Genomic DNA, 18,893 nt, shown 5'->3' on the forward strand with positions numbered 1-18,893 from the left:
ATAGCTCAATTACGATCAATAAATATATAAATAATATTTCACTGCTAATAATGAAAATCAAAATGTAAAAGAAGAAGTTCTGACAAAAATCTCAATTCTGAAGTTATGGCCATATGATTTAAATAAGTACTACCACGCGTCGCGATCATGTTACAGTCACAATCAATTAATGGAGACGCATGGTTGTCTATTCGCATAGGAGTATTGAGCGAAAACCCAGAACTTGATAACTCCAAAAAATATAACTCTTATTCTTATACTTTCCGGATTATTGCGAAGCTTTCAACGCAATCAGATAACCAACTTTGCAGACCGTGTGGCAGCTAAAAACAGGCCCTATATATAATTTGTTTTAATTTGGGTTCGCCAGATATTTTGCTATGTTCTCCAACCAATGAAGGTGAATGTCAGCAATCGGTTTCCATTAGCAAGATTTCAGCATTGTAGCAATTACTTTTGCAACCGTACCTGGATCTAATTTTCTTCCATCTGACAATGTTCTCACATCATTTCATGCTTTCATCCAACATCCATTTATCTAACGCCCACATTCGGTCCTCGTTATTCAAGCCCCATACAATAGGATCGAACAGATCCTTTGCGAACAGAGAAAATGCCATCGTCATCGTCGCCTTCATCTTCGTTGCTGGAGATGACGACAATAGACAATAGAATACCGGAGCTTGGCCAGCTCACTTCCTGTGAATGGCAAAAATTTGAAATTTATTAAACTCTTCCGGACCGTTCCGGATGCCCGTTTGGATTGCAGTGAATCAACACCGCATTAGAACTCTACCGAGTGGTTCCATTTCCAAAACTGACTTGCTACGTCAACAGGACCTTTCGATTCTAAATATGTTGCCGGGTTGAGTTGAAAGTTATCGACTTGCAAGCGAAGAAACGCCGCAAACAATTTCAATATCATCCAATATTTACGACGCACAGCTGTGCCACAACCGGATGAAAATGGACAAACTTTCCCCGCAGTTTCTTGCGTTTGTTTATGTTGATATGTTACTTTTGTTGAGTGGATGGCTTCTCCAAAATGGCCATGTTTAAAGATGTTTTTCACTGAAATAATCAAAACGGCCGTTTCACCGAAAAGTTGTTTTTCCAGTTTTGATCATGCTCGCCGTTATTTGTTTTTGCTCATATGGCCGTTTCATCGAATTTGTTATATCGCACCGAATCGTTGACCGAAACCACTAGCTGTCACCCTTTTCAGAGGCCAGTCAATAAATTAAATAATTCAGTTGAAACAAAAGACGGGTAATCATGTCAGGCGCATTCTTGCTTTGAATAGCATGCCTACTAGCAATTCCTCTTCCCCCCTAATGGGCTTACGTCTGCTGATGCCCGAAGGAGGAAATCAGACGTCCGTGACTGGGTTAAAGTGTATGGAAGGACGGCAGCAGGGGACGACTTTGCATGCAACTTTCGTCTAGACGAATTTCCCATCCCGATCACGTTCCTTTCTGGTCGAGAATTGGATTTCTTTCGCCTATGCTCGCATGACTGAATCCAGTTCAGTAGGTACCTCCATGGTGCCAACTGTGTAGTTTGCAAATGATTTTCCCCTTTTTCCCAGCACTGCTGGAAAGCGAAGGGTAGGGTAGGGTGTGGCTTTGAAACCGAGACCGACTTGTTAATTGAATTGCCCGACAAGAAAACCTCCAACCGCCCAAGCTTACGTGGTTCTTACAGTCAGTGCAGTGTGCGGAGATATTGATTGCCCCCCGACTTGGGTTGAAAAGTCGGTCTTTTCTCGGTTTCTGAAACTTTTCCATCACCCAAGCGTGAGGGAAATCGATGACACTGCTAATCCCATGTTCCCCTCGGGGCAAAAGTTGGAGATGATGCTACAGCTTCTGGTGGAAAAATTCCTTGAGGTCTGAAGAAGAAGAGATGGTAACTGATGGTTTGTGCTCACTTGTAGAGGAGTTGGGGCGGAGATGAACTAGGCATACACGGACAGAAATCTCCTTATATCTTTTAGCAAATTTCTATTGATGATTATTCATAAAATGTATAAGTCAACTAATAAGCAGACGCCTTGCAAAAAGTTAATGAAGATCATGTGTCTAATTAAATGTATAAGCGGTCACACATACTTTTTATGCATTCTTATAGGATCTATGTGGTTTGTCTTATGGAATGTATAAGGCTGATGTTTTGGCAAAAATGTATAAGTGAAACACATGAATAAAATAATTAATTTTCGTTTCGTGTAGGCTAAAAATCTCCTTAATAAAGAACTAAAAAAAAAAAAGAGTCGGAAATGTAGTTATTTTTTTTTCGGTGAAATGGCCCAGTTGTGTACAATGGGTTTTATGACTTGACAGCACTCTGGTTTAATAGTTGGGCATAGGGTAAATAAACGTACTTTTGAGGATAATTGAACTAGCAACATGCGAAGCAAATTTTTATGAGATAATTGTTCTTTAACCAAATGGGACGTTTGGCCGAAAAACACTGTCTAAATTTGGAAATTTAACATTTGTTCCACAATGTTTGCACCTTCAAATTTAAAAGTCATGTTGGCTATACTTCAAAGGATATGAAATTTTCTTTCTCACAAAACTGTCCATTAGGCCGAAAGCTGTCAGTATGACTGAAGATTTCTTGATCTAAAATATCTTTTATAGTCTTTTCTTGATCCTTAAAAAGTGAGTTAAGGATTGCTTTAATCGATGGAGAAATTTTGTTCGGTAAATTGCCGGATAAAAGGTCCTATAACTGATAAAATATTTCCTCGGAATCTTAGAGATGGACGTTCATTAAGTTGGCAGTTTATGGTTGGTTGTTCAAATTGCGATAAATCACCTCCAATTTGATGGAAATTCACTGTCAATTCGGTCTATGATTGATGTCTTCCGACGAACAAAACGCAAAAACCTCACGGTCATAGGAGGTTCAATTTTACGAAGAAAAAAAAACTGTCAAACCAACGACTCCAAACTCCAACCGACGACTAGCTGAACTCAAATAAATCATTCGCACTCGAGTGCCGAACCCAAAAACACTAGCCATACATCTTCCATTTAGAAGAGCAGACAGGACATAAACAAACACTCGTTTTGACAGGCTCCGAATCGATCGCCCCTTTGAGAATCGATGACAGCATCTTTATTTTATGACGGTCCGTTGGTCAGTGCGACGAAGGATGCCGCAGGCAGTTGATTTCAGGCACCTGGCGTTTGACTTTTTCGGCTCTGTGCCTGTTGCTCGATCCTGGAACAGAGAGCGCAAAATTTATGGGCAGCAATAAAGTTGTCGTTTCGTGTCGCTGGCCTGTTTCCCGTTGTTTTGGGAAATTCGGGATAGGTTGTTTCTAGCTTCCTTGTTTTTTTATAGACACGCATACAAGGGAGAGGGGATTTGCCCGATTTTAGGCACAGGGGCTAATAGACAGAAAGGTTGGCTTTTATTGTTCATTTGAGGTTACTTTGAATGAAAATCAGGAGCTAATGGACGTGTCATTGAAGGGGATTATGATCTATTAAATTGCTGAGCTCGTTTGGGAATGCAAATGGCATGGGAAATTGCGCAGTTTTGGGGATTGATGGAGAATTGATGTCCCTGTTGAAGGTGGGTCGTTTCACCAAAAAGTTCTTTTCCGCCCGCACAGATTATTATTTGAGATGAAAAAATCTACGTGATGATTAAACTTATCATTGTACAGCAATAGAACAGTTTACTACCCCCGTATTTTGGAAGGTGTTTTTTTTTTTTATTTGATCAATCGAACATTTTCATAATTATTTATAAATTTTCATTAGATTTTTCGTAGGCTAAAAGTATTTCTATAAAAATCGCTCTAAAAAACATATCAAAAGAGCCAATGAGTTTTCGGTGAAACGACCTACTTTTGTTTGAGATGCAATTATCATATGTTTCAATCTGCTTCAATATCGGATGAAAGGATTACTTTTTTTAAGAAATAACCCCTCTTTCTGGATGAATTTGTTGATTGATTACCTAGCAACAGTCCAGTTTATTACACTCGTATTTTGGTAGGTGTTTATTTTTAAATTTTTAATTTTATCAATCGAACATTTTTATAATTATTTACATTACATTTATAATTTACATTCTTTAGAAGCATGTGTAGCAATTTTCGCACTGAAAAACATTTCAAATGAGCAAATGAGTTTTCGGTGAAACGACCTACTTTTGTTATGTTTAAATCCTATCCAATATCGAAGATCACCGCTAGAATTTATGTTAGGATTGAAGGGTGGTATCACTCACTTTTAAGCATCAAAAAATGGCCGTTTCTTCATGATTTCCTTCAAGAGCATATTTCAATGAACTCTTCCCTCGACCAGTTGAAGTTAAATTCTTCTAAAAATTAAATAAAATTCTATAGAAAAAAACCGTGTGCTTCCTTTCCTTCCCATTGGGATTTCCAGCAAACACGTAAAATAAATTAATGTTCACGGTCAAGAGCAAATACCACAAATGGCGCAAGTCCTTTCAGTATGCTCATTGCTGAGTAACTGACCCCCCCAACTGCGGTCATTTCCACCCTATTTAATATTTGAAATCCCTTTCTTTCACAGTCAAACGCCTAAACGGTTAATTCTTTCGAGCTGAGTTTCGACGAACGGTATGCAGCTCTTTAAAAATTCATTAGCTCCGAAAACACTCACTTGAGCTCTTTGTCCTGTAGGTGTTGCTCTTTGAAATTCGGAAAAGTTTGTGCGAACTAATCCACTCACTGATGAGGTAAAATCTTTTCTTTTCGCTAGAACTTGGGCTTGGGCGCTGGTTTGAACGAAAGGGGTCATTTCACCGAAAAGGACTGGACGATTCTTTGCGACAAAATTAGTAAGAGAGTTTAATGAAAAAAATCAATTCACCGAATGAGTCAATACACCGAATTCAGTAGTTTTATTATTTTCCTTGCTAAAATGGAACTATCGCATACTTAAATCAAAAGTCAAATGCTCCTTCAAGAAGCTGCCAAAAAGATAATACCCATGCAGGTCGAGAACTGTCGGATGCTAGCAACCGTTCATCAACACCGAAAAGAGCCGCAGGAAATTCCCCGTGTTAATTAAAAATTTACCCAAGTACGAGGGTTGTTTTCCTTACCGGTATCGTGTGCAGGCGTGGAATCCTTGCAAAAGCTGCAGCAGTAAAGTTTACCAAATTGTATTGTTCAGTTTCGACGTTGCTTTGTGGGTAAGGTTTTGTACCTAGAGCATTGTTACACGACGGAGTTAATAGCCATGAAAAGGGGTTGGAGTTTACACGGTACAGCATTTTTCGTAATGAGGCTTACGAGATTGGTGGGTAAGTTGTACATATTATTTCAACGGTGTGAACGCAGTTAAAACATAAGCCATTTCAGCGAAAAAAAAACCAAACTATCATTGTTTCATCAGTTTAATCCACAGCATCAGTGGCGAATGCCCCAACAGAGTTTCCTTATTAAGCTATGCACTCTACAATATACATCAAAACAACCCTAAATCCCCATCCCTCTCATTAAACCATGAAAACATCCATCCACCCTGCGTACTTTTGTCGTCATGCCATATTCCAAAGATCAACCAACGGCCTTTCCCCGCTTCATCGGCATGGCAACAGGTGTCGAAAATGAACCATAAAACCACTACAACTCCGACCAGCATCCATCCCAAAAATAGAAAAAATACAGGATTTCAAGGGAAAATCCAGTCCTGACCCTGCTCGTCCCCGAAATGGAGTGCAAAATAATAATTTCGTGCGAAAATGTGCCCTTACCCAAAGTCAGATTTTATGCACAAGGACCAACAGAGCAAAATCTAATCTCGGTTCATGGGACTTTTACCACCAGCACCGACCGCCCAAACTAGATGTAGGGAGATGGATGGTGATAAAAATAAACCCTCCCTCCTCCGGCCCGCGCTCGGTTTTCGTCTGCCTGCATCACCATGCGGACGTATTATCAGCAATGCTTGTTTGTCTGACTGACTGACTGACTCCCCTGGATCCTCGCCAGACAGCCAGTCAGATAGAGAGGGATTAGGTCGGTCGATAGGATCTAGGAATGGCTGCAATGGTATTCGAGCTTGTAGAAACAAAATGCTACAAACAGGCGAAAGGACTGCTAATGCAACAGCACTACAAGGACTAAGGGAACGAGATGCTAATCTTGCATTGGATTGGCAATTCCACATGAACTGTCGAGAGTTTAGCACTTATGCTGTTTCATTGGGGATTTAGTGCGTGCTGGATGAGGTGCTTTGGAGTTTGGTTCTCTTTTGGGAGTGATTTTCTTTTTTATGACAAATGAAAAACTTTCATCGGGCTAAACAACTCTGCCGAAGACTGCAACTCGCCATCTGCGATCGTTTTCGAGTAATTGCAATTTGAATCGAATTTGTACACTAGCGACTTCAAGCGGGCGAATTTAGAACTTCTCCGGACACTTAAACCGGTGAAGCGTAGATTCAATAATTTTAAGCGTACAATGATTCGTATAAAGGTGAATGAATGAACGTGTAAAGACATATCATCGGTGTTTTAGTACAGTGTACTTTTAGTACAACTTAGCGATACCTTATTATTATTCTGAGGATAGAATTGAATTCGATCGAATTTTTCTTGTTCCAGTATAAAGAAGAGTTCGCAAATGGTTGTCTTGCTGGCTGCTATGGAGCTAAATTTTGGAACGAGATTTTTGAATAATCAATCTTGATATCTAAAAACATAACTTGATAAATTGTACAGTACAAATTTATGGACAGACTTCGAAACTGTCATGCAGAGTTGCGACCTATCACAATCACGATCGTCAAACAGCTGATGGTAGTAACGCTTTGTACATTCCTATCAATGTGCTCGTCGAAGCTCTCTCCATGACCATCCTTCAAGTTGACGAAAGAAGTAAAAAGCAACTGGTGAATGTCGTCTTCGCTTGTGATCAATCACCGATCTGGTCATTAACGACAATCACGACACTCATCTGTTCTCGTTTTGAAACAGTTGCTGCTTTGCTTGCATATGTGAGTGTGTTGGTGAGTGAGCCCAACAGCTTCCGTTTAATGTTGCCTGCTTTGTTTGTAACACACACACACAGTCGCGCCTGCCGAGACGAACTTGGAATGCGTAGGCATTGTTTTCATTTTCTTCTGTAGTTTCGCTTTTTCTCATGATCGTACTGCAGAAGCCTTCACTGTTTTCGTTGTGCTTTTCATCATCAGCAGCGAGTGTAACGTTTTGCTTGTGAGCAGCGACCATTACTGGTGATTGTTGTTTGCCATGGCTCTACCTCTCACTGCGTGACAATACGTTATGTCAGCGATAGTCGGTTGATGCGTAGACGAGTGTCACGTGAGTGTCATGATATTTTGCATCACTGCTGTCATGAACTAATCTACCCAGTAAACCTGGTCACATATATGCTAATGCTGGAGTATAGTGATTCATTCACCAGCACCACTTGTGATGTTGGCAGAAGCTGAATGCCAGCACACTTGAAAAAAAAGCTGGACTAGGAAAAGATGAAAAGTAGAAAATCTTTATCCAAACAATGAATGCTTGTGATCATCTATAAGCTCGCTCAATTTGGGCGAGGGAAATCTTTTTTTGAATATCCAAACATATCTGTCTTTTCAACATTCTAATATTGCAACAGAGCCAAATACAGAAGGATATGCATTTGAGGAATTATTGAACGGCGTTGAAGGAATTGATGATAAAAATGTATGAAATTAATGAATGAATAATGTTCTGTATGTTACAGCAAATCGGGAAAACCGAGTGTTGCGGGCACTGGCAGCACTGCCACATCTACTCCTACTCTGCCTGACAGTTTACGTCAACACGATGGCAGCCCATTTGGGAGCAAACGCCATGACAAGGTCCCGTTTCCAAGTAAAGCGTATATTACTCACAAGTTAATTAAATCACGTTTATTGAATTTGTTTTTTTATTGGATAATACTTTGGATAAAATTAAAAAAAAAAATAATTTAAATAAATATGCTTTGCAGCTAAAAAAGGCTAAACAATGTCTTTTTCTGAGGAGGATCCGAACGAAACTCAACGATCCAACAAATTTAAGGTTAAAACCACGTTCGGATTAACTTTTCATCATGCCGGAGACGGAGCGCAATGATTGCAAGATTTACAAACTTTCCAACAGCTTGGATAATATGGTCTATTGCTCGATGTGTGAATAGTGGATGCATTATGGATGTGCGGGAGTGGATGGCAGATACCGAACCTCCGCACGGTGGTACGCCAGGTCTCTAGGAATTGCCAGACCTGTAAGGTCCGTGTGGACCAGTGTGGGCCAATATCGGTCAAGAGCGGTCGCAGCAATGTGAAAAGATGGGTGGGCTTGTTCACTTGCCTTTCCGTCAGAGCCATTTGCCTAGAGATCGTACATTCTCTCACAACCGAATCCTGCAAAATGGCCATCCGTCGCTTCGTGGCTTATCGAGGTGCGCCCAGTGAGATCTATACAGACAATGGGACGAACATCCAGGGTGCTAGTCGCGAGCTGCTGCAGGAAATCCAAGCCATCAACAACGGTCTAGCTGACACTTTCACCGACGCCAATACGAAGTGGGTCTTCAACCCGCCCTCCGCTCCACACTTTGGGGGAGTGTGGGAGCAACTTGGACGTTCCGTTAAGGTTGCTCTTGCGTCGCTGTCAAGCTTGGGGAACCCGGACGACGAAACCCTACGCGCGATTATTGCTGAATTCAGTGCCATTATCAACTCACGGTCACTGACGTTTATTGCTCTAGAATCAGCGGAACAAGAACAAGAGGCTCTGACGCCGAACCACTTTATTCACCTGAGTTCTGATGGGGTTATCCGAGCAAGGAAACCACTGGTGGAATCCCAAGGAGTTTGCCGTACCAATTGGGATATGGCAAGACAAATGGTTTGCCAGTTCTGGAAGAGGTGGACACACGAATACTTGCCAAGCATCTCGAGGCGGACAAAATGGTTTGAAGAGGCGAAGGCTCCGGAAGGGGGTGATCTAGTAGTCGTGGTGGATAAAAACGTTCGTAACGGGTGGACCCGAAGTCGCATCATCTCGGTGGTAACAGGACGTGATGGCCGCGTGCGACAAGCCGTCGCACAGACAACCAATGGAGTTCTTCGCTATCCTGTGTGCAAGATTGCTGTGCTGGATGTGCAACCAAAGAGTAAGCGGAAGCGGACCTGCAGCTTTACGAGTCGGGGATTGCAGTTGGTTCCCTCGGCATTGGAAGATCTCGCCTCTGCCTGACAGCTAACGTCAACACGATAGCAGCCCACTTGGGAGCAAACGCCATAACAAGGTCCTGTTTCCAAGTAAAACGTATATTACTCACACCGGGAAATAACCGAAAATAGTAGGAAAAACCAGGACAACCAGATATAACTGGAATAAACCTTAACATACACGGTCATATAAGCTATAGGTTGTGTTTTATTCATCATAAATTTGAAGGTTATTCTGTATTTGTTAGTGTTCTAGCCTTGCACCTTGCAAACTGCTCTTGAGGATTTCCAGGTAAAATACCAAAATAAAATTTAGTTTCAGACTCGACCGTCTCCAATTTGTATGAAACATCATTGGATCATTTTTGGAAAACATAATTGCTTTTCAGGAATAATATACACGGTAAAAAATGTTAAGTAATTTTGGGTAGAAAACCCAAGAAAGCGTTCAAAAATTATCGAACAAAAAAGAACCCCTTCAATATTTTTGACGTAGGACTTCGTCTGTGATTTCTATATGGGGGTACACTTTGTGAAAAACGAAAATGGAACATGTAACAAAATTATGAAAGATTTTCTACGTCAATAACTCAGCTTCCCCTGAACCAATTTCACCAATCGATCAAATATATTTCTACGCGTTTGATAAATTTAAGACTTTATCATTTTTCAAAACATTACTATTGAAAATTGCACGAATGTGCAACTGTTGCTATGATAGTTAAAATTATCACCGATTGCCTGCGAAAAGCGATTTCTCTAACACAGATTTCAAAGTTGAATTCCATCCGGTCTCACCAAACGGTGTTTAATCAATCACCGCGTGGTGAGTGGAGGTGTTCTCTAGTACACAACGAGAGGCTGCCTGCAAGAAGCGAGCTGCAGCCCACATGAGCATCCATATAAGGAGAATCAGTAGCTCTTCGTGAGTTGCTGTGGGCCATCTATGTCAAGCGCGTCATACTAAAGAGTATAAGCAGAGAAAACCCCGCTCAAATTCCTATTCCTACACAAAACACTGCTGCAGTTAACAAATAAAACCACGTAGTCCTACATCACCATTGCGTACAACCCCATAGGGCTGAACCTTGTAGTTTTTGATTATTTTGCATTAAATGAAAATGTTATTTTCTGTGAGATTTTCAAATTGTACACTTAAAAATTACCGAAAAATCATAGAACAACAACTTCTGGACAAATTTTTGAACTTGTTGTGAACCTGTGGCCCGTCGATTGAGGACCTGTTTATGTTTGTCTCAGATTCGAGCATGTAACTTCGAATTTTTTTATGATTTATTTATCAATTAATGTAGCAAAACTTTTAAAATAGCTTACAGTTCTTAAGAAAACATCAATTGGTCGAATAGAGTCATTATCAACACATATACTAGTCCACAAAAGCATAATTCCCATCGGTTGTTTGCAATTAATTAATTTGGTATTAATTCCAGAATTTCCTTTGAGTTCTATTCATAATTATCATGTAATTCTCCTAAAACTCACCAGAAAATTCCCTTGGAACTCTCCTCGTTAGTACTCTAGACTTCATTTGAATCCGCTTAAGGTCTGAGGGCAAGCTTTAGTTCAAAATTACCACGATTAACCGTTCAATAACCACGTGTTGCCTCTCTCAGAGAGTCGCAAAACATGTTGCGAGACAGCGCTGGCAGTGTTGCCGATAAAATGGTAAAAAAGGCAACCGTTAAAATAATAACATTCAAATACAGATTGGGATAGCCAAGATCCCAATGACCTCATCAGACATGTTCGGAGTGCCTTCGAGGACATGGTCAGAACCTTATTTGAGTCAAAACTAATCATACGACCTATCCAACCATATGAGAAGATGATTTTTGATCACATTTAGTCTCCAGAGCAAAATGGTCACACACCTCCGAAAAGTGACAAGAATCTAACTTGAGCCAAAACTCATCATGCGAATTGATGATTAGTGATTAGTGATATCTAGTGTTCAGCATTACAATGACAACAACCATACATATTCCGGGTGCTGCCGTAGAAGTGACCCGATGATATTATATAATTCATATCAAAATTCAATATCATACCTGACATATACACACCGAACATTCAAAAATATGATTATGAGTTCCCAGAACTACATTATCTGACTGATGATTTATTGGCTCAAATTAGAACAAAATCTAATTTGAGCCACGATAAATTTGTAAAAGAGTATTTTTGGACAAGGTCATCGGATGTCAGTTCCCATATCAAGATAGAGCTGGAATTAGGCGTAACAGCTTTTGTAAACAATGACTTCTCTCGATGATTTTTAGGAATTCAAGGCTTGCACCAACAATACAGTCGGGTAGAGGAAGTCTTACCCAACCTGATGTTGATTTGTGTGGGCGAGCCTTGACTTTCAAGACATCATCAAAAGAAGTCATTGTTTACAAAAGTTGTTACGCCCTAATTCCAGCTCTATCTTGATATGGGAACTGACATCCGATTGATGACCTTGACAAATGTCCAAAAAATACTCTTTTACAAATATATGGTGATCCTGAAAAGGACCGTTTTGTCGTGATGGTTGAGCAATGCTGAGCTATTAGGGTGTTAAACACATATGAGTCTGGTGAGCTGTCTGTTGTGGGGAATGAGAGTGACGTGCTTGGCCCACAGCAACTCATGAAGAGCAACTGATTCCGATCAATAGCGGTGCGGCTTTTTCCTTCTTCTATGGATGCTCATGTGGGCTGCAGCTCGATGCGTGGAAATATATCTGATCGATTGGTGATAACATTATTGAAATTGGTCCAGGGGAAGCTGAGTTATTGACGCCCAAAATCTTTCATAATTTTGTTACATGTTCCATTTTCGGTTTTCACAAAGTTTTGAAATCACAGGCGTAGTCCTACGTCAAAAACAGGGTGTCGACTACATGAAAAAACCTGGAAAATCAGGGATTGTAAGGGAATTTAATTCAAATTAAGGGAAATATTTCTTTATAACAGAAATTCATTGATAAGTATGGCTGACTTCGCTAGTTTCAAACAACTTAATTACTCGTTGTAGTTTGAGGATGGCTTTCAATTTCAAATTTTAAATAGAGTCGCGAAGTTGAGGTTGTTCAATGCTTGCATTTTTGCATGTGGAGCAAAAGTAACTCAAATAAAAGGGTATTTCGAATGAAGATGATTATATCATTATTGTTTTCCACTTCTGACATAGCGTTATCATTCGGTTCGTTGATCGCTTGTCATTTGGAGATATGTTTGATTCATTACTCTTAACTGAGTTGATCAATTGACTTGCCTTGTCTAAACCCAGTTTTAAGAGAAGATAATGATTTTTTTCTGAATACTTCTAGTTCTTGTTCCTTATTGTGTTCTTAAAAGCTTGATTAGCTCAGAGAACTAACTAAATGAGAATTTAGGATTATGGTCTTGCTTGGGAGGTTTTTTTTTATTGCTTGGAGTAGCACTTTTATGATTGAATAATGATTCAAAGATACGTAGACAAGCATTGCTTTGAAAACGTAGAGTGGCTTTTTTAAGTATTCTAGGTCTTCATTGAAAACCCGGTTAGCTCGTAAAATTAGCTTCACAGTAAAGTTTTAGTATGGTAATGTTGGTGCTATTGCAATTTAGATGGAATTCATTTAAAGAATTTTGGAGATGAAAGCGTTATTTTTACCATTTTCCACCGGAGGAGTTCACCCGCGAATTAGCTTTTGGTTAAACATATTATCCGGTATAATTTTCTAACGGAGCTGGGTCTCAAAATGTGCTCAAGGCAAAACAAATATAATGGGATTAAAAACAAATGCTTCATATGTGAAATGCAGAGTGACCAGTGAAAACCGGAAAAAGCTGGAATTTGAAGTCACCGGGAAAATCCCACGAATTTAGTAGACAAATCTGGAAAAATATAGCTCGTCCTCTCTTCGAAAACAATAAGATTTCAAGACCCTTTGACTGGTCTAGATTTTCAGGATAACTACAGTCACTTTGAAGAACTATTAAGAGAATTTTAGATTTTTTTTTCCAAAGCAAATTTGAGCAGATTTTAGAATGAATTCTAGAGATAACACCAAGGTATTTCAGAGAATATTTTCTAGGGAGCTTTAAGAAAACCTCTAGTAAAGGATTCCAGGATTCTTGAAAAATACAAAGGAAAGGGTACAATTCCACAATAATTATGCGAAGATCTGAAAGGATATCCGAGTATAATTCCAAGCGCATTTCGAAAGGAATTTTTAGAGCATGTTAATGAGAAATCCATGCAATTTTCAGAAGAATTTAGAGAAGAACTCCAAGATAATTCTGAGCAAAATTGGGAGACAATTCTCGGCGGGAGAATTTCGCCTGCCAGATGGTGTTGGCAGGGAAGGGGGATTACAAGTTTTGCTCACAAAATCTAATAGGCCCTTTTCAATTGTTGGTCTGAGGTGAATTCTACGGAGAATTTCATGCAAATATAAAAAAAATGAAGCTCCAGTGAATTTTTAGAAAGAGATTAAAATTCGAAGAAAGGATGAAATTTAAGATTTTTTTGGAGTGTTCTACAGAAAATTTCTGTACTATTATAAAAAAAATCAAGGGATTTCCAGAGAGAATTTCAAATTTATTTTAGAAGAATTCTGGAAAGATCTCTGTGAAAGGAAATTAATCTAAAGGAAAGGCTTGAGAACAATCAAATAAAAGCCTGTAAAGTTTTGAGCGAAATTTGCAAATTGTGAAGACTTCGAATCTGTCGCAGATCCAAATTCAAGATCCAGCAAAGGTACTGCTGTCTTAGAAATTACCCATTTAACCTTAAGCTTAATTGCATTCAGTTTTGTGCTTAATCAAAATACCTAAACCGCGCTAAATTCCAAAATTCCGGGAGAAAAACGGTAAAATTGCTAATCGACATTTTCTGGTCACCATGAAGAGGAAGGAGATTTGGACGAATGCGGATCCTTCCCGTTTTTAGCAACACGAGATTTCTGTCTGTTTTGCATTCTATAAAATGTATGGGCCGTGTGGTATTTCATCAAAAAATATCCATAAAGCACTAATATCTTCTGAGGAAAGTTATAGCGCACTGAACCTGGATTTTTTTTTGAAAATTACTGGAAAATCAGAGAATATCAGGGAATTTTGTTTTCTTTGTTGAGTCGACACCCTAAAAACGTTCTGGACACTAAAAATACTTGTTGCTCTTCGTCCAGCCATGACAGAATAGCGAGGAAAAGGCACCGCAAGGAGCGGCGAAAATCGACTTAAATAAAATATAGGGGAAATGGATGTAATGTCGGCCTAAATGCCCTTAATTTGGGCCCAAACATTAATTCAGCAATCGACTAATTTTTCAATAGCGACCAAAAATATCCATCAGTACCGTGCCAATGACGCGATCATCTAGATAAAATTGAGAAATAGCAGATTTTTAGCGATGGGCCCAATCTAAGATCCATAGGCCAACATTAGAGCCATTTCCCCTATATAATACTCCATAGAATTCCCCTACAATTGTCCTCAAAACTCATTGGGCATTCTCATGATAATTCTCTAGCCAATTCTTCAGTGTGTCAAAATCCAAAAAATTTTGTCCAAATCAAAGTGGTCTTTTTTAAACTGGGATCTTTAAAAAAAAAAATCTATTTTTGAAGTCAGAAATCCAGCAAATTTCAAGAATGTGAAAACTGGCCTGGCCTCAAATAATTGAAAATTTTCTCATGTAATCTTCAAAAAAATGTCTTAGCTCATGATTTCAAATATCATTCCGTGGATCTCATTGTTTTCTAAAAGAATTTCTATGTTCAGCCTATTAAGTTGGCCTAGTGCTCTTTGAATAATTTACATATAATTTAGATAAATTTCAAAATTCTGAAACAGTTAAAAACATTAAAAAAATTCGGGCTTCAAAAATATCTAATTTATGTAACCTAAGAGATTTCCTAAGTTCTGCAAATTTGCGTTAACATTTAAAGACTGCATGTTTTTTTGGGTTAAAGTTACCCATAACTTTTGAATTAAAAGTTATACTAAAATGCTTTGTTCAGCAAACACGTGCGCTATAATTTTCCCTACAACTCTTTTGAACATCGATTATTCGAGAAAAAAAAATTTTTTGGGCACCCTAATTTAAAGCAGAAAAAGTTAAAATTCCCAATTTAAGTTAAAATGAGGTCCACCCTAACTACCCTTTTTATATAAAAAAAGGCTCATTTAATCATAAACAACTTCTACGAAGACACTAAATGAATAGAAACGAAGTAAAACATTTTTTTCCCCGCCAAATTGCCGTTTCGGACCATAGTGCAATGATTCAAGGCATTATAAACATAAACAATTATCTCTCCACATACCGGTTCCGGACCGTCTGTCCATCTGCCACTCACTCTGAGGACGTTACGAAAACGAAACGAAAGCTCGCCATTAATTTTCATTAAAGTCAAATTTATTTCACCCCGAAAAAGTGTATTTTTGTGTCCGGCTTCTCGTTGCAATGAATGAAGCCGACAAGTTGTTTTTGTCCTTGCCCGACGACGCAAAAGGTGGATGTGAAGGGGGGGGGGCGGGGGATGTAGGGAAACACATTACCATCACCATTCCACCACCGATGTCCGGGGAGAGCGCAATGGAGTAAACTTTAATGACGATCGTTCACGGAATGGTTGTTTGTGATGATTTCGCTATTTACTGCCACCACTTCCATTAGAAATGACACGGAATGGGAATTGTTTTCGGCGAAACGACCCACCTTTCGGAATATCAAAGTGAAGCTCACGGTTATCAATCATTTATTGCATACATTTAGGGGGGGGGCTTTCGGAAATAAATCCCTTTTTGATTGACATCTCCGACGAGCAGAAAGCTCCACGGAGAACGCGTTCTACTGCTGGTAGAATCTCCTTTTGTCGTAAGCCCGCAACCCAATTCCGGGATTTGTTGATATTGAATAATTATTTTCCCTCGTCAGAACGATGACAACGACGACAGCGACCCGCAAGATGGGTTTGACTTGGCTTGTTGAAATTAATATTCTCTCTCTCTCATTTCGTAGGGATTGCTTATATCGTACACGCGAACCCTTGTAAATCGATCCCTCGTCGGCGGGGACATTACTTATTGCGTGTCTCTGAACGAGGTCCGCATTGAAATTCATTATTCATAACCGCATGATTTTGTAACTGTTGAGCAATGGTTGATTCTGGTATTCCTTTTTTTTTTTTCTGTACTCCACAGCAGCAAGGCCAACCTCCACCAGCATTGCGAAGAACTAGTCAGCAAATCGTAGCCAGACGAGCTAGCAATCGACGTAGAATCAAACTCAGTAGAACCGCCGGCCGGAGTTGCCGAACCGAAGTCGTCTCAACGGGACGAGTCGGTGGCCGCGACCACCAATGGAACGGCCATTACGACGGCCAGCACCGGTGTAGCCTCATCGTCGAGGGAGGAGCATTGCCGTCGTCATCGTTGTCGTCGTCGTCGTCGTCGTCGTCCCAACCGTTGTTTCGGTCCGGGAGCCGACTTAGGGGGAATAGCGATCCGCACTGTTTCCTCTCGGCACTATGCACCGCCTGCGCAACACCTTCACTAGGTCACGGACCCCCACTGGTGCGGAGATGAAAACACAGAGCAGTCTAGAAGTTCCCAAACAGGTAAATTTTTCCAGAAGATGACAGACTACAGTAGTTAACGATATGCTCGATTTATCCTTCAACAATTCAGGTTCGCTCAGCATCGTTTGACGAAATCCAGCTCGAAGCCCAGCGTGCCAATCAGTTCCTTAAGGTACAGCAAACATCATCGACTGACGACCCGGCGTCGGGTGGTTCCCTGCTGCAGGTCCCGCAAGTAACAGGACGTTCCCGTAGTTTTGACCTTGCTGGCGGTAGCGAAGAATCCCAAGCGGCCGTCGCAGCCGCCTTCTTAGACGTGCCAAAGCGCTTCCAACGGCGCAAGTCCAGCTCTAAAACCCCTCCGCCTTGTATCCACTGCCTGTACCTGGAAGAATACCGGAAGCTAACCGGGGTCGATCAACGCCAGTACTACGACAATACCGAATATCAAACGCTCAGTTACAGTTCGTCCTCTTCCAGTAGTGAAGAAGAGGAAACAGACGACGAGGAGGAGGAGGACGAAAACGACGACGAAGACGAAGACGATCGTGACTACGGGTTCCAATACGACGTAAAATGCATTACCCTGCTGCCACCACCCATCGCGTCCCCTTGTGGGATCATTTTCACCCTATCACCCACCAACGGAGATGACCCCGACGGCTTCAAAGGCGTGTTGGCACCGGACGGTCCCGTCCTGCCGCCGCCTCCGATGTTTGGAAACGACTACCCGCTTCTTCCACTTCTTCCGATCGGTTCGCCGCCGATCACTCCACTTGGACCCATATTCCCTCCGTCCCCGACGATCGAAGTGCCTCCTTGTTACCCTGCCGTGGACGAACCCAGTGGCAGTGGCCCCACGCGTACCCGGCGACGCTCCATCTCGCGCCAGGAAGCGATCTTTGTCGAACCTACCGGTAACTCGCTGGAGAACGTCTCCTGCACCGAACATCAACAACAACAACACCAAGATATTGTGAACATCATCGTCCCCAGCGGGGACGATGGCTACAGCAACGACTCCTCCGGTGGCCGCATCGATGATCACAACGAACAACCACCGGACTACAACAACGACAATCAACTGCAACAATCGGTAGTGGTGGCGCTGGCGCCTCCACCACCTCCAACTAGTACTGCGGCAGCCGACTTCGTGCGAGACATCTACCTACAGGTACCGGACCTGAAGCGAGATCGTGCGGCGTCGGTGGATTCCTGCTTCACCAAGGTGACCGGGGCCAAGACCGAAGAGCTGAAGCCCCCGGAAGGGGAGCTGACGCTGCTAGCGGTGCCTGGCAGCGGAGCAATTCGGTCTCGCTCGGTGGACATTGTGCTGCCGACCGAAGAGCAGGCACGCTACAAGGCACTGGCCCTAGCAGGTTCGGCGGCCACCGTGCCCATGGGCCTTAGTTCGAAAGGGTAAGATTATTTCGGAAAATTGTCCTTACTTGATCTGTTATTACACCGCATAACAGTCCCACGGTTCAACATAAGTAGGATTGCATAGAATATGGGACAATTATGCGTATAATGGCAGTGAACTTCAGGCACTTTGCGTCCATCGTGCGACTAGTTTCAGTTTGCATAGAAGTGTCATAAACGTTTATACCTCAATTGGATGTTGCTTTTAGGTTACAGTATTCTGTTTTTGTTTTTCATACTAACAAATTACATTTCATTATTTCGATATTCTTTTTACAGATCAGTGCATTCTCCAAAGTCTTCGGTTTGCATGCGCTCGTTTTGATTTATATTAAAATAATCCTAATGTATCATTTTCAATGTTGTTTCACTCCCGTAAACTTTTGTTGTTTTCTTTTCAGCTTCTACCTCGTCGGAGCAATCATGATCCAAGTTTTTGTGTTTTCCAATTTGCATTGTTTCACATTTTCCTACGATCGAGATACATTTTCATCTAATGACTTTTCCCGTTCTTTTTCTTCTTTCTCTTACGCCAATGCTTTTCGTCGGGAAACTTTCTGCTTCCGTCGCTGCCGCCACCAGGTAAGTGTATTTTAGAGACCAACTTTTGCGCTGCAATAAAACTACCGCAAACCCAACGAGCGAACGAGCGAGCGTAAGTTTTGTCTGTTCAGTTCCAGCGA

General features: G+C 41.0%; 1 protein-coding gene across 6 annotated transcripts in view; it reads left to right on the forward strand.

Moving 5' to 3' along the window:
* rdgA (retinal degeneration A) overlaps window positions 1-18,893 on the forward strand; it is a 381,463-nt gene that overhangs the window by 191,758 nt on the left and 170,812 nt on the right. For 5 of the 6 annotated variants that reach the window (XM_065216762.1, XM_065216765.1, XM_065216766.1 and 2 more), the window contains 2 exons: window positions 16,412-16,827; window positions 16,898-18,207. In XM_065216762.1, coding sequence (XP_065072834.1) covers window positions 16,738-16,827; window positions 16,898-18,207 — 1,400 coding nt within the window. In that variant the 5' untranslated portion in view covers window positions 16,412-16,737. The remainder of the gene's footprint in view (window positions 1-16,411; window positions 16,828-16,897; window positions 18,208-18,893) is intronic. The other variant, XM_065216764.1, reaches the window with a different exon arrangement.

This window comes from Ochlerotatus camptorhynchus, unplaced genomic scaffold (genome assembly GCF_037179485.1).
Source record: "Ochlerotatus camptorhynchus isolate MF236.1 unplaced genomic scaffold, CSIRO-AGI_Acam_v1.1 ptg000067l, whole genome shotgun sequence".
NCBI classification, from domain to species: Eukaryota; Metazoa; Arthropoda; class Insecta; order Diptera; family Culicidae; genus Ochlerotatus; species Ochlerotatus camptorhynchus.